Source organism: Colletes gigas, unplaced genomic scaffold (genome assembly GCF_013123115.1).
Source record: "Colletes gigas isolate AHSC1104 unplaced genomic scaffold, ASM1312311v1 Colletes_gigas_Sc00003, whole genome shotgun sequence".
NCBI lineage: Eukaryota > Metazoa > Arthropoda > Insecta > Hymenoptera > Colletidae > Colletes > Colletes gigas.
Window position 1 is genome coordinate 3,097,836 of NW_025106632.1, and position 14,165 is coordinate 3,112,000.

The 14,165-nt window shown below is 40.0% G+C and overlaps 2 protein-coding genes across 5 annotated transcripts in view; one reads left to right on the top strand and one right to left on the bottom strand.

Annotated features, from left to right (window-relative positions):
* LOC122404627 (collagen alpha-1(XVIII) chain) overlaps positions 1 to 14,165 on the top strand; it is a 313,588-nt gene that overhangs the window by 18,617 nt on the left and 280,806 nt on the right. For all 4 annotated transcript variants that reach the window (XM_043408763.1, XM_043408764.1, XM_043408765.1 and 1 more), the window contains exon 2: positions 4,226 to 4,296. In XM_043408763.1, the coding sequence (XP_043264698.1) occupies positions 4,226 to 4,296 (71 nt within the window). The remainder of the gene's footprint in view (positions 1 to 4,225; positions 4,297 to 14,165) is intronic.
* On the bottom strand, positions 1,665 to 2,881 carry LOC122404628 (UPF0489 protein C5orf22 homolog). The gene has a single exon (XM_043408767.1). The coding sequence runs from the start codon at positions 2,836 to 2,838 to the stop codon at positions 1,693 to 1,695; it is 1,146 nt and encodes a 381-aa protein (XP_043264702.1). The 5' UTR covers positions 2,839 to 2,881; the 3' UTR covers positions 1,665 to 1,692.

A 14,165-nucleotide genomic window follows, 5' to 3' on the forward strand; every position in this document is an offset into this window, starting at 1 on the left:
TAATCCTGGGTGAGTAGTAAAATAAATAAAAATAAATATTCATTTAAAGTATGCAATTATTCTCCCACGCTCGCGTCGATGGAGAAAGTTTTAACATTCCTTATATTTAGCGGAGAGCGGTATAAAATGCCGCGGGAACTTTTTATTCATAAAGCTAGATCTTCTTTTAGAGAGGGGTACTTACGCTAAATAAGTTCGTTGCGCACAATAGCTTTTTTCCCCCGCGGCAAGTTTTCAACACCCTTTGAGGGCTTGCTTTTTCCACGAGAGATCGCATTAACGAAACAGGTTTCGACCAACCCAATTTTCCGACGCCGCGCTATCGTTCCCCCTTAAAAGTCTCGGGAGATGGACCCTTATTGTTTTGCTAGAAACAACGCCAACATTTCGAATCGTTTTTCCGCTAATCTCGCGCTACTCTTTCGCAAGATCACGTGTATCTCCTAGAGCAGACGCTGCACCTCTCGCAAGGAGGCTGTGCTATTTACTCTTGTTTCCATCGTTATCGGTTCTATTTTTATCTCGCGGTATTTCCACGTCCGTTTTTCCTTGCTTTTGTTACTAGACGTTACTTATTTGCAGAAGTTTTTGCTCCAATTTCTCTCACTTTCTGTCTGCTCCTACGATCGAACGGATTTTAACATTGTCCTGCAGCGAGCCTTTCAAAAAGTCTCTACCTTGACCTGAAACTCCTGTAAATACGACACGCGATTCAACGCACGTAGCTTTATTGATGCTTTATATCGTTACGTACAGAAATGGTAAGTTTACACACTAGTCGCGGACATAACTGCGTCGCCTGCAGGCGCAAGAAGAAAATAAAGCTATCTGGATAAAAACAGCTCGGTATATTCAACATCCACACTCCAGTTATATACATTTATGCGCGGGAGTAAACAGTCTTTTGGTTCAAAATATCAGCCAGAGTTTTGTGCAAATTTTTGGCACTTTTGAATTGAGGGAAACCACTGTGACGGATTGAAAGAATAGAAATTTTTTTTGTCTCTTTTCAACGACTTAAATGTTAAAGTAAAATTTACAAAAATGACTATATTATATATGATACTTCAGTCAATTTTCATTTGATTTTAATTTTGACGTAGTGTTAAAAGGAACATTGATTTTGTCAGTTTTTTGAGATTTTTCTTCAAAGTTCCACCATTTTATAATAAATAATTGTTTTTTGCAGCAACTTGCAGTGACAAATTACTGGTTTCTATTATGGCTATAATAATGAATACTTTTATACGAAATTTTTCCAAGAAGTACTTCAAGAAATATACCTTTGAAAAACATGAAACATTCTCAGAAAAACTTTCACAGCTACGTCCAAAAAATTCTTGAAAATTGCTTTTATTTTCAGCCCCCACAGTGGTTTCCCTCAAAACATTTTTCAAGTGCTTCCTTCGACGATATTTTGAAACTTCACAGGTTTCTTTAATGGTTCGTAATCTACAAATTAGTTTAAGAGCGAATCTAAAAGTGATTCTCAGACTTTTTCACGTTGTTTTGCACACGTAAAACTTACGGTACAACCAATACTTTGAAACCGTAGATCAGAGATCCGACAGTTTCGCAGCTTCCTTAAACCTGACTTATCACAGCCAAAGGATAGTGATAATCAGAACTTTACAGTTCCGCTAAGTTGCACATTGCACTCTTTCTTAGTTTGCGGAGAATGTTCTCCAAAGTTTAGAATATTTCTTCGTCCTGGAACGCTAGCTGAACGTCCACGTCTCCTAGACGTTGGCGTAGCTCCTCGAGAACACCGAACTGTATATGATCGACGTCGTCGGGCGGGCAGTACTCGTCCTCGCTGGATCTAGCGATCGTGACGATCGTCGGGGTGGCTGGCAGTGCGGCCATGAACGATCTGAACGTACCGCTGATCAAACGGTCGAGATCGTTACGCGTGGTGACGTGATCGGGCAGGTCGGTGTCGTCTCTGGTGCAGCCTGCGTCGTGTATCAATTTCCAATCGATCTCCGACTGCTTGTACACGCTGGTGAGCTCGCGAAAGATCAGCTCCACGGCTTCGTACCTCGCCGATTTCTCGCCCTCGTAGCTCTGGAGGCTCCGATTCGCCTCCAAATGCCCGAAGAGTCTTTCCAGCTCTTTAAGCTGCTTGTTTCGGGCGGTGGTCGCCTCTTTCAGGACTTCCGGTTCCGTGGAGTCCGGCCGTTGGAACGTGTACAATGGCGTGAGCTTCTCGTAGAGATTCACTCGATCGTAAATCGTCTTGAAGGGATTTTTCGTGCTGAAGAAGTCGAGATCGACGTCCAGAATGTAGGGGGTGTCTCTCTCGGGCAGATACTGCCGCAGAGCGAAGCTGATCGCGGTGAAATCGTCCCTCTTCCCCGGATCCTCGATGAAACTACCGATGGTGATCACGTGCAACGTAATCTCCCGTGTATTCTCCAGCTCGTCCGCCATGGCGAACAGACCCTCGCTGACGAAATAAGGCTCGGTGCACGTGAGTCTTATCGAACCGCTTTCCTTGTGCTTGCCTATCAAGAAGGTCGTCACTCCATCGGCCATCTGATTCGACCACGGCGGTTTCACCCAGATCAGGTGCTTAAAATGACCAGCGTAGGCCGCCGGGAGCATCCAATTCTCGATACTAATTTCCTCGAACAATTCGTTCTTGTCCCACACTGTCTCAGCCGGCATTTCTTTCGGTATGAGCATGTCGGCGTGGGAGTCCAAGTGTATGAACGTGTTACCCTCGAACGGGAGATGCTTCGATCCCAGGCATCGGTAAATAAACGGTAGAACCTCGTTGTGATCCTCCACCACGTAAATCGGCACTCTCTTGAAATATTTCCTGGAGAACGACATAGTTTTCCCGATTTGCAGATCTGCAATAATCGGTGCGCACAGGTGTCGTGATTATCCTTATTTAAAGTAACTCGTTATGATTGTCTTGGTCGATTATAAAATTTAAGTAATATACTCCAGAAATAAACTTCTTGATTCTTCGTTTCCGATTGGATATAATCTTGCGATCTGAGGTGGATACACGATCCCACGTTACTTCGTTCTTATGATTTCTGCTTTTACCTCTTTGTTTAATGGTAACGTGAATAAAATATAGAATCTTCCATGACATATATTTCAGTTCAAAAAACAAAATGAAATTCGTATTTAATCGATTGGTTCTTCGTAAATAACAATAATTTAAAATTACTATTGCGATATAAATATAGATAAATATAGATCGTATATATTGTATTGTAACGTACAATGTACTAAAATAATCCTATCTCGAATATTGGATTAATATTACGAATTAACGCAAGTTAAAAATTTTAATTTCTTCGATCTATGTAGCTGCTCCGAAAAAATACTGGAGCGTCAAAAATGACAAACGAGAACGTATCTCGATCTAATCGATATGCACACGGAGTAAAATAATTGTTAAATCGTAAAGAAAACTTTCACTTAATGTCACAACGTTGGAACAAATAAAGTACACCAGGAATTACTCTGGCAAACGGTAGAGTTTATTTAATCTTGAAATATATTACTCAAGTTATATATTCTCATTCAAGTTTTCGATATGCATAACGTGTTGTGACATTTTACACGACCACGTGGTCGGCTTACCTTTTAGGTTAGACGAGGTTACTCGGAGAATTTCTTGCCCTTCGCAGAAACTATTGTCGTTGGTAACTTGCACTAGATTATAGTTCTGGGCTCACAAACGTGTCATTGTTCAACAACATATAATAAATACGTCACAATTTCACAAACGTAGCTTTATCGATACTTCACATTATTTCGAACGTACACAGCAACGCTTGCACTCTAGGCGCACGTACTACTGCGCCATCTGCAGGTAGAAAAAGACACTAAAGCGAAGAGCGCGGTATATTTAACGGAATCTCTGTGTTGCGTTCTGATTTAAGTGTGACAAATTAATTTCAAATGATTCTTCTTTATTAAAAATTAATAAAATAAAGATTGTTGATTCGAGTTATACACGTCTCGCGACCATTCTCAACAAAACAGTACTTTTTGACTTACATTTTTACCAAGAATTTTTTGATGTGAGTTTCGGTTGTTAATTAATTCTTACAGAGATACTACGCTTATAGTTGTCATAAAATCTATAACTTTAACCGTAAAACAAAGCAATCGTTTCCACGGAATGTGCTAGAAACGGTCACGCGGTGATTGTAGAAGTTGATTTTATCGAAATTAATGTCGGAACGTTTAATTTCAGATTGCAATTGGTGATATTCGCCGCGTTCTGTGCAACGTACGCCAACGCGGATTTCTTCGGCGAGAAGAAAGGTAAGTGTCAGTTAATTCAACGGTAATGGTCCGTCTCGTGGTGGTGATTCAAAGACTCGAGGATCATTTGTCCCCCTTTTCCTCTACCAGACATCGTCTACTATGACGATTCTGGTTACGAAATTCCCAAGAGGATCCTTTATTCGCCCGAGGACGCCTCGAGAATATTCAGCAACTTTTTTACTAATCTTTTTCACGATATTCTTACGTAATTCGTTTTACGCGAGCAGCAATTTGTTACGAAGCGTGATGCAAGTACCGGGGTACCAGCTAAGCAAATTTTTATCGCCCTCTGGTCCCAGTTTGCCTTATCTTGGCAATATATTTCTATTAAATAGTTAAACGGGTATACGAATCGTGCGTTCTAAAGCCGCGTTATTCTAAACAGAAATCGCTTTGTTTCGACGCTCGTATATTTTATTTACGACGTTTGATACATAAATTGCGTCGTTCAAATGGATTTAAATTATGGACGCCTCGCGTTCTATATCAATGAGGCTCTCGAATTCACTTATACCGCAAATATTTCTCTGTCCAATATGGGAAGCACAGTGATTCTTTTCAAACGCGTGGGCATCTTTCTTAGTTACGGCGGGTCACTCCGTGAAATAAATCGACCAGTCGATTTCTATGAACCATCCCGTCGAAACAAAAGCGTAACGCGAACGCAGAATTTTATTCTGGCACGTGCACCCTTCGTTGTTTATATTTATCTCATTCTACTTTGGTTTCTTAATATCTTTTACATATTACAGGCATTATTGTTTTAACGATCCACCGTTTAACGAACCCGGTGACAATTTTGAGAAAATTCAACCAAGTTCCTCGCAGTATCTACTGAAACATTTACACAGCCGTCACAATGCTGTAAAAGACAGCTGCCGTTTGTAAACTTCGGCTACCTTCGTCTCCATATTTTTTCTCTGGAAACTTTACGATATCGTTTGACAAACATGACACGCGTATTTAAAGCTTCGGCACATTTCACGCCCGTCGTTCTGCCGCTCTCTAATCTGCCAGTATATAAGGATACACCGAGTCGTTTCATTTTTTTTTCATAGTCCGGTTGGCCGCCATTCCCTTCGCAATAAAAGACCCGAATAATTTCGTGATTTTGTAAAAATTTAAATAAGAACGCTTGTCCCCCGACAGCGCAGTCAAACGGGAGAAATTTCTTGAAGCACGTGCAGCCATTATTTAAATTATTCGTGTAATATCGTAGAAAATTTTACGAGGTCGGAGAAAAAAAAAAAGAAGTATTTTAATAAAAAGTTTTAACAGAGAAAACGTAAAAGCGACGCGCCGGTAAAAATTCAAAGGAACATTCGTTGTCCGTAAAAATTTCTTCGGCAGTGTAACATACGCGAGAATACGCGATCTAACGTTTCTACGTTTGCGAATAATTTCTTGCCTCTCGTTGTATAAAGCGATATTGGACATAATGCGAGGCAGCTTCCAGAGAGAAAGATTCATAAAGAAGGATTTAATAAAAATCTTCCCTTGAGCCGCAGTTACAAAGTATTAATGTCTTGAAATGGCTTTATGATCATCAGCATATCTTTATTTCCTCCTTTAAGAATTTCATAACCCGAGAAGTCGCTTCTCAGATTCAGCAGATATTTCATTCCGGCATTCCGTTTTTATGCGGAGTCTAATCTCGCTTTCTGCGCTCTGTGCCATTCTGATCAGTCGTTATAAAGTCGGGAAACTCACGTTAAAAATCCTTTCCCCAAAGCAACTTTAAATATTCAGGGGGAATAGCATAAAGTCCGTACAACCGCGACCAGCGTCGTAGTTCTCTCTTCCGTCTTTTTGCTAATTAAAACACACCACGTTACGATAAATATATTTCCAGAAAATTATCCATAGCCACTTCTAATTCAAATTCATATAGGATCTTCATAAACAGATATCACCTGCGTCAACGAAGAGAATCACAAAGAAAACTGATTTCTTTTCTCGAATGCGGATCGTCATCTCTTAATAAGTTTTTTCCCCGATAATCGGCTATTCTAAGATCAACTTTTCTATAATCGTCGTTCTACCGGATAGGTACATCCAGCATTAAAGTCAGAATTAAACCAATTTTTTACGATAGATAAAAGAACTTAAAAATGCTCCATGTATATATATGATAAAATTTGTGTTCCTTTTTAATGTTGTCGGTGGAATGCGAAACGTAGGTTTTGTAACGCGAAACGTTTCACGCTTGGAAGACAATTCCAAATCGATATCGCGCGATCGCGGGCGTAAGAACGTCACGTTATCCGGAAGAACGAAAGATTCAGTCGCTTGGTGAGTTTCCGGTTCTCTTATCAGAGGCGGATGCAAAGAGGGAATGTGGGCTGCGCTCGTCTGGGTTACGGTATAGGAAAACGGGGTGGAAAGGGACGAATAGCTCCCACAGGATGCGAGATAACTCTCATCCCCGTAGCCTCATTTGTATCCGCCCTCTCTCTTCCGATTTCCGTTGTGAACGACCACTTTTTTTGCATCGCTGCATCGTCAATACTTAATAGCGCGTCATTGGTCAGTCGCGATTCCTAACCCAAGTCGAACCTTTCTTTTATTTTATTTGTTATCCAACTTGCTCCCTCTTGTTAATAAAACTACTATGTTTAATATACAGGGTGTTCGGTCACCCCTGGGAAAAATTTTAATGGGGTGTTTTAGAGGCCGAAATAAGACGAAAATCAAGAATACCAATTTGTTGATGGAGGCTTCGTTAAAAAGTTATTAACGTTTAAAGTTCCATACCGACTGAAAAATTTTTCGGCGAAATTGAAAAATTTCAAATCGTTCTGGAAAAATTATTTTTAGTTGCTAGGATTAATTACAATCATTTTTGGTGAATAGACACACCCCCGAATTCCTACGCACTTTCGAGAAAAAAATTCTGGAAGATGGACAAATTTTTCGACGAAATTGAAAAGCTTCAAATCATTCGGGAAAAATTATTTTCGGTTGCGGGGGTTAATTACAATCCTTTTTGGTGAATAGTCATACCCCCGAAATCCTACCCACTTTCTAGAAAAAAATTCGAGAAGGTGTGAAATTTTTCGACGGAAAAAGAAAATTTCAAATCGTTCTGAAAAATTATTTTTAGTTGCGGGGGTCAATTACAATCATTTTTGGTGGATAGACACACCCGCGAAATCCTACCCACTTTCTAGAAAAAAATTCGAGAAGGTGTGAAATTTTTCGACGGATAAAGAAAATTTCAAATCGTTTTGGAAAAATTATTCTCGGCTGCGGGGGTCAATTACAATCCTTTTTGGTGAATAGTCATACCCCCGAAATCTCGCGCATTTTCGAGAAAAAAATTCAGTACGGGCGGAACTTTAAACATTAATAACTTTTTAAGGAAGCCTCCATCAACAAATTGATATTCTTGATTTTCGTCTTGTTTTGGCCTCCAGGATCGCCCATTAAAATTTTCCCCAGGGGTGGTCGAACATCCTGTATAATGTTTTCAACCTTCGGTCCTTTTCATCGAATAACAACGAAACATCTGAATAGGTGGAAAAATGTAACTCAACTTTGCGCGCGATTTTAATTAAATTTGATCGAGTTTCGTTTCTGTTTTGTACGGAATTAGCGCGGTAACAAGATAATGAATACCTCCGCGCGACTCAGGAACACTGTAAATAGAAATTTATCGATATTGGTTTAATTATCTATAGCGCGGGAACATTTCAGCGAAACAGTACAATATGGACGCGAAATAGATAAATTGCTGTAGCAGTATCGTCGAGACTGATTTATCGCCGCGAGAGTATGATCGAACTGACGCATAAACGAGCACACTGTCGCGTTTTATAGTCAGCTATTCCACACAGACGCGTATTATGAATATGGTCCCGTGCTTCTGTTAACGACAGATTTAATCCAGACGAGTGGATTCCTTTGTCGCGAGCAATTAATGTTTAAAATTTAGGGAACAACCGCGACCCAACGTCTCGGTCGAAACTTTCACAAAATACAGAAACAGTAGTTTTCCCAAGTGTCTCGGCGGGCTAAGCGTTTAAAAATACTTCGCCGCGGTTTTATTTACCTTCGAGATTGTTCCGCGGCCGGAAATTTACTTTCTGAGAAGTTCGTGAGAGGAACAGTGAAATATTACAAATTTGCATCGAAAGTTTTTCGGTTTAAACGACAGTTCTTCGCGCGCCGCGAATCCTCCAGCCTTAAAGGAAATCCTTATTTTCTGTTCCACGGTACGTTCGCCCAGACGATTCCACGTTTGTCTCGATCCCCCGTCGTCTTCCCCACGTTTCTACGTTCGAGAAGAGCACCCTATTAGAGGAGGAGTTGGGAATCGAAACACACGTCTGCAAAGAGAAATATTTGTCGGCGCAAAACGATACTCGACGTATTATTTCATCGAATTGTTTCAGCTATTTCGAAAAAAAGAACAAATTATTACTTTCACAATTAGTTCGTTCGTCAATTTTAACATACCCAAGATTTTGTACGTTTTTATATTTAACTACTTGCGATAGAATTTCATGATTATTGATTTTGGGGAGTAATTATTTGGTATTTTTATCTCTTGTTAATTCAGCTGAGATTTACTCGTGTTTGACTTATATTATGTACTTCGACAGAAAGATATTTCAAGGATGATTTTATAAATATCTCTGACATTTGATTGCGTCGTGAGTAAAATAAGATCTTTCTCGACAGACATCCATATTTCGAACGAACGAATGTATACTTGAGTATTATTTATTAATATGGTGGATTGTCTGTCATGTAATATCTGCTTACGTTTCAAATTGTATTTCTTCTACAGAATTGAATTTTAACCGAATGAATAAATGACTGACGAAACAGAAACGAACGCGTTACATTTTTCTGTTAAAAGTTTCGTTTCCGTTTCGATCGTGACACGAAATTTGTTCGTTCCTCGAGTAGGAGAAAGATATTAGGTTTAGGAAAATAGATGCCGGATGCTGGCGGAACGCACTAAAGCCGCTGATAGTGTAACTCTTTAAAAACAGATGAGACGTCGACTCGATTAAAATTTATGAGCAGAGGCAGAAGCGGTTAAAAATCTGAAACGAGCTTGTTTTCGACCACGAGGAGGAGAATATCCGAGAATATGCACCAAAATTACTCTCGCGAAAATGGGATTCTTTAGAATTATGGGGTTCATCGATGTTTCCGCGAAGAAATTCGTTTAATATTCTTTTCGACGAATTTTTGTCGCCTTATTTTAAATATACTTTTTCTTTAAGCACAAAGAAGGTTGCTTCAAATCATATATAATAACAAACTGCAAGGAAGAGATACGGACTACTGGAGCACACGATCGAACTGAAAACATGCTTATATGAACTTTGTTTTTTGTTCATGAAGAAGGTATTTTATGAAACACTCTGTATAATTCGTTCTATATTTACATCGAATCGTTTACCGGATTTCTGTCCGAGCATTTCGCCACAACCCCCGTCTTTGTAGTTCTCGCGAGTTACGAAATAAAGTTTGTCTTCTTGGAAAGTTTCCAACTGTTATGGAATATCCATTTATTAAACTATCCGAACCGAGGACTCGAGTGTCTCGCAAGAATGTAAACAGAAGCTCCCCTCAAATTTATTAGAAGCGTTCTTTCAAGCAACCGAATTCTTCAGATTTCACACCATCGACTGTCAAAGTAAAATTTTTAGAGGCTCGTAAAAATAAATTTCCCATCGGAAGGATCGACTTCAAAACCCTCTCAAAGTTTTACAAGTATTGCTATCGATCGAGACTTGACCACTTTTTACACTTTGCGATTTTTTTAGGTGCCCCAAGAAGCTAAAAAATATATTTAAAGGGCGGTCAAAATTTGACGCACTCGATCTCTCGGCGCTTCTCGATATTTTTAGGTGTCCCGGTTCCGCAGATGCAATGAATAAATCGATTACAAAATTCTGTGTGTGCGCGTCGACGTCTGTTTCGCTTTATATCTCGGACGCGATTTTTCAGAAATTCACGAATTTCGATTTGGCGACTTTCACACATGATAAAACGAAATTCATTCGTGGTTAAAATTTTTTTTATAACTTGACGGAGTGGGGAGATATTTAAATTATGAAAGTTGACGAAAAAAATTATGCTTCAGTCTCAATATTTTCAACTTTGGGAGCTTCTCTTCGCCACCCTGTAGACAAGATATCGCATTCTTAAAATCGCTGCGATATTTTTATCCGCCCTGAAAACACGTTGGGTTTAATTGATACATGTGGCCCGACTGTGTCGAAAGATTCTGCTGGTCGATGGTTCGAATAAAAATATCTCGCGGAACGGAAAGAGGAAAACAGTCACGTAAGGGCGGCACGATGAAACGTTTACGACATGGTTTGCAAGGAACCTCGAACTTCTTTTTTAACGCACGCCGGATGTGGGCGTCGATCGTAGCTCGCATACTTTGTAATCGAAGTAGGATCCAATAATTCGACATGACTCATCGATCGGTCGTGACTTAAGCTGAATTTACATGCGGCTCGTGTTGGCTAATCGATTCGTCTTGCGGATTTCTGTTGCATTCTAATGGGCGAAAAGGCGGTGACACGCTAACGGCCATTCCGACGTTGAAATTGCCATATTTTTCACCGTGATTATGTTTATGGTGTATTCATTTGCACCAATGAAATTAAAACGATGGATACTCGAAGAAATAAATAGGAAGAATCCAATTTTGATTAGAAATTACGAATCATTTCGATCAGTTCTGATGGTTCCACCGTTATCCTTTTATATTTTTGCAAATATATATGAAGCTAGTGTTATTTCAAAACTACCCCTTTGTTTATTGTTACACTCCGAGTGAAGTGCAAGATCACGTTAATATTGCACGTGGAATTTTCGAAATTAAATGCTTCGTCAACGACATTGGTTCCGACATCGATGGGGCGTGACCAGAAGATACAAACTCTGTCATCCCATAATGGAATTATATTTGTGGTTCTTGGATCATAGTGACGAAGCATGTCTCATCGGTTCTACACAGTCACCGTGCACATATTTTAGCTCGAGACGCAAGTAGAATCGTCACTGGAGGAAATAAAGTCGATGGTTACGAGATGCTCCATATTTCCGATGCTGTGCTCATTCGACATCGATTCGAATCGTACATATCAACGCAAGCATCAAATAATTCTAATAATTTTATATCACTGCTCGATTATGTTCTGCACGAGTATGTTTCAAAGCTCCCTAAACGTTAATCCGTCACCAGTGGACAGCTAATAACGGGAGTTCCGGGAAAATAGAAAAACCCTAGGCGAAAAGGCCTCGAGCATATGAACGAACGAGCAGCAGGTTGATAAACCGTTGGATTATGCTCGCGCGAGGGACAAGGATCCCGGTGGCTGATTTTGTACGTGGAACAAGTAGGCGATATATTATAAGACGGGTTAACCGTGGGTGGTAAAACTTGCAGAGATAGTGGTAGGAAAGGGGGGAAGGGTGAGAACGAGCTTTCAAATATTTTACAGTTTCCAAGCACGTCTCGTGCCCAATATGTCTGCCTCGGGCAACAGACCTCACCGTACCACGTCTCCGCAATTTTCCTATGATTTTTACATTCCTATTTCTCTTTTTTCTTGGTATGCTTCGTTTTACCATATCAAATTTTCCGTAACGATAGATTCGCCAAATAATCAGCTCGGATTAAACTTCGTGAAAAGGCAAATTCTGTAAATCTCAACGTTTTCGAGACACTCTAACGTCATCCAACGATGTTATATAGATAATTCGTTTCCAAAGGAACATTTTGACGATCGACTGTAATTTTAGCGATTGCGGTTGTAAGGGTTCGCCCAGAAATGAAAAGAGTCTGAACGAATCCAGCCGGGGAGGTGTGAAAGAGGTGGTCAGAAAAAAGCGGTCTCGTATTCGAGCGAGTGCGCTCGTAAAACAGTCGTGGATACTCGGGGTGTATCTCGCGCGGAATGAAACCCGTTGCTCGTTCCTTTTCTGCCACCATCTTCTCCACCTTTCCGTTTGTCTCCGTTCCGTCGTTCCGGCGACCATCTTCGGTGGTGGCTGTCGTTCGTGCGTGCCAGCCGAAATTCTTATCGAGACGAGCACACGGTTCCACTTACGAATAAAAACTGAAAAAATAGTACCAGACTTGGCTGGTTACGCGCAATAATTGCAACTTTCTATTAGAATATTTATGAATATATCTTCTTTCAGAAGTTTGTTTTATTTCGTTTTGACTTCCAAAGATTCTAAACATATTGAAATTTACGTTTTTGCTGAATTACTATTTAAATAGCAAATGACACAAAATACTGTCATTTACTGTCACATTTGTACCAGACCTGGGCACTTCTCAAATAACACTATTTGAAATATCATTTCATTATTTTTCTTTTTTCTTTTTATTTATTTTTAAATTACAGCGATAGATACGCGAAGAAATGTATTATATAAATGCAATGGGAATAAGTGTTTATTAATTTTCTCATAGAAAATGACTGCTTTGGTAGTTCTACTGTTAAATGAAAGTGCCTGACTTTACTTATATCGCGACAATATTACAACCGATACACGATCTCTTTAGTGTTCGCTAAAATTACAATTTGAATACTAAATGGTAACTAAATTTTACGCATGACGAACATAGTCGACAAACACAGCTGACTGGTTAAAGCAGTCATACAATTTCTATTCAAATTTTGCCCATCTCTGACAGCTAGCAGCGTCTTGATTTCCTATTTATCGTGACCCATTTACATTTTACGCGTTCAATTTTACTATTACACTCGATAGACTTCAACCGAGAAGAGTAAATAAATTCAACTCGATCTCCATAGTCGAAGACTTACGAAGATTGCAAATTTCCCTGAATGTCTCAATATATGAACGGGTCTTTTTTCACCCATAAATTGTTAATACAATATTTTCAGCATCTATTTACAAATTTAAGGCAGTTTCCTGGAATAGCGGGAAGTAACGAAGAATTAAATACCGCGGCACCGCGGCGGAAATACGGTATTAGCGTGTTCCGCGTATGAACCGCGCTTTAATCTTCATTATTATTCGCATTTTCGGAGTATCGTGCGGGTTTCAACTGCGGCCAGATGCTCGGGTCCGAGCGGCGTAGCCACCGGTATCAGTCTACCTTGGCTTTTCGCGACGGGAAATTAATAAATACCGGAATTTCAGCTAGTAAAATCGGATTAAAGCTCCGCCGTGGGAGAACGAAATCCCGCGGGGAGAAAAGGAGAGGAGAAAAAAGAAATGGCCGCGGGTAAAACGGGGGGTTGGCTGTCGCGCGAATAAGGGATAGAAGCGTCCTCAACAGCGAGAAGCAACTTTAAACTTGAGCATCCGGCGCTTAAAAGCATTCCGTATCGAAAAGCCGACGCGCGACTTGGTTTTATCGGTGTATCCGACGCTAAATTTTAAAAAACGTCGAACAACTTTGGGGGAAAATAGCACATCCTATTCCGTATGGTTTTCGATGCTCGATGACGAACGACGAAAGTTACGTGTATTTTAAAATTAATGCAACGTTTCCCACCGGGGAACTAAAATTAGAAGGAATATAATATAAATGGAATTTTTTAGTACGCTCTGAAATTTATTAAAATTTGGAAGGAGTGAATACGTAACTGCATAACTAATGGTCGAACAGGAATAAATTAGTAACATCGATTCGCCTCGTTTGCCTCGTACGATCCGAAATTTGGCAAACTGATTTGATTCTGCAATTTAATACCCTTCGCAGTGTTTGTTATAACTGTTAGGGAAGCTCACGCGCAGCATATACTTACGTTATACCGGTTGTGCATGATTGTAACTAAGTTCCCCGAGTACTTATTTAGCTTATTCCTTGATGCAAGTTTGGGTTTAGACCTAAGTTTCCTGCACGC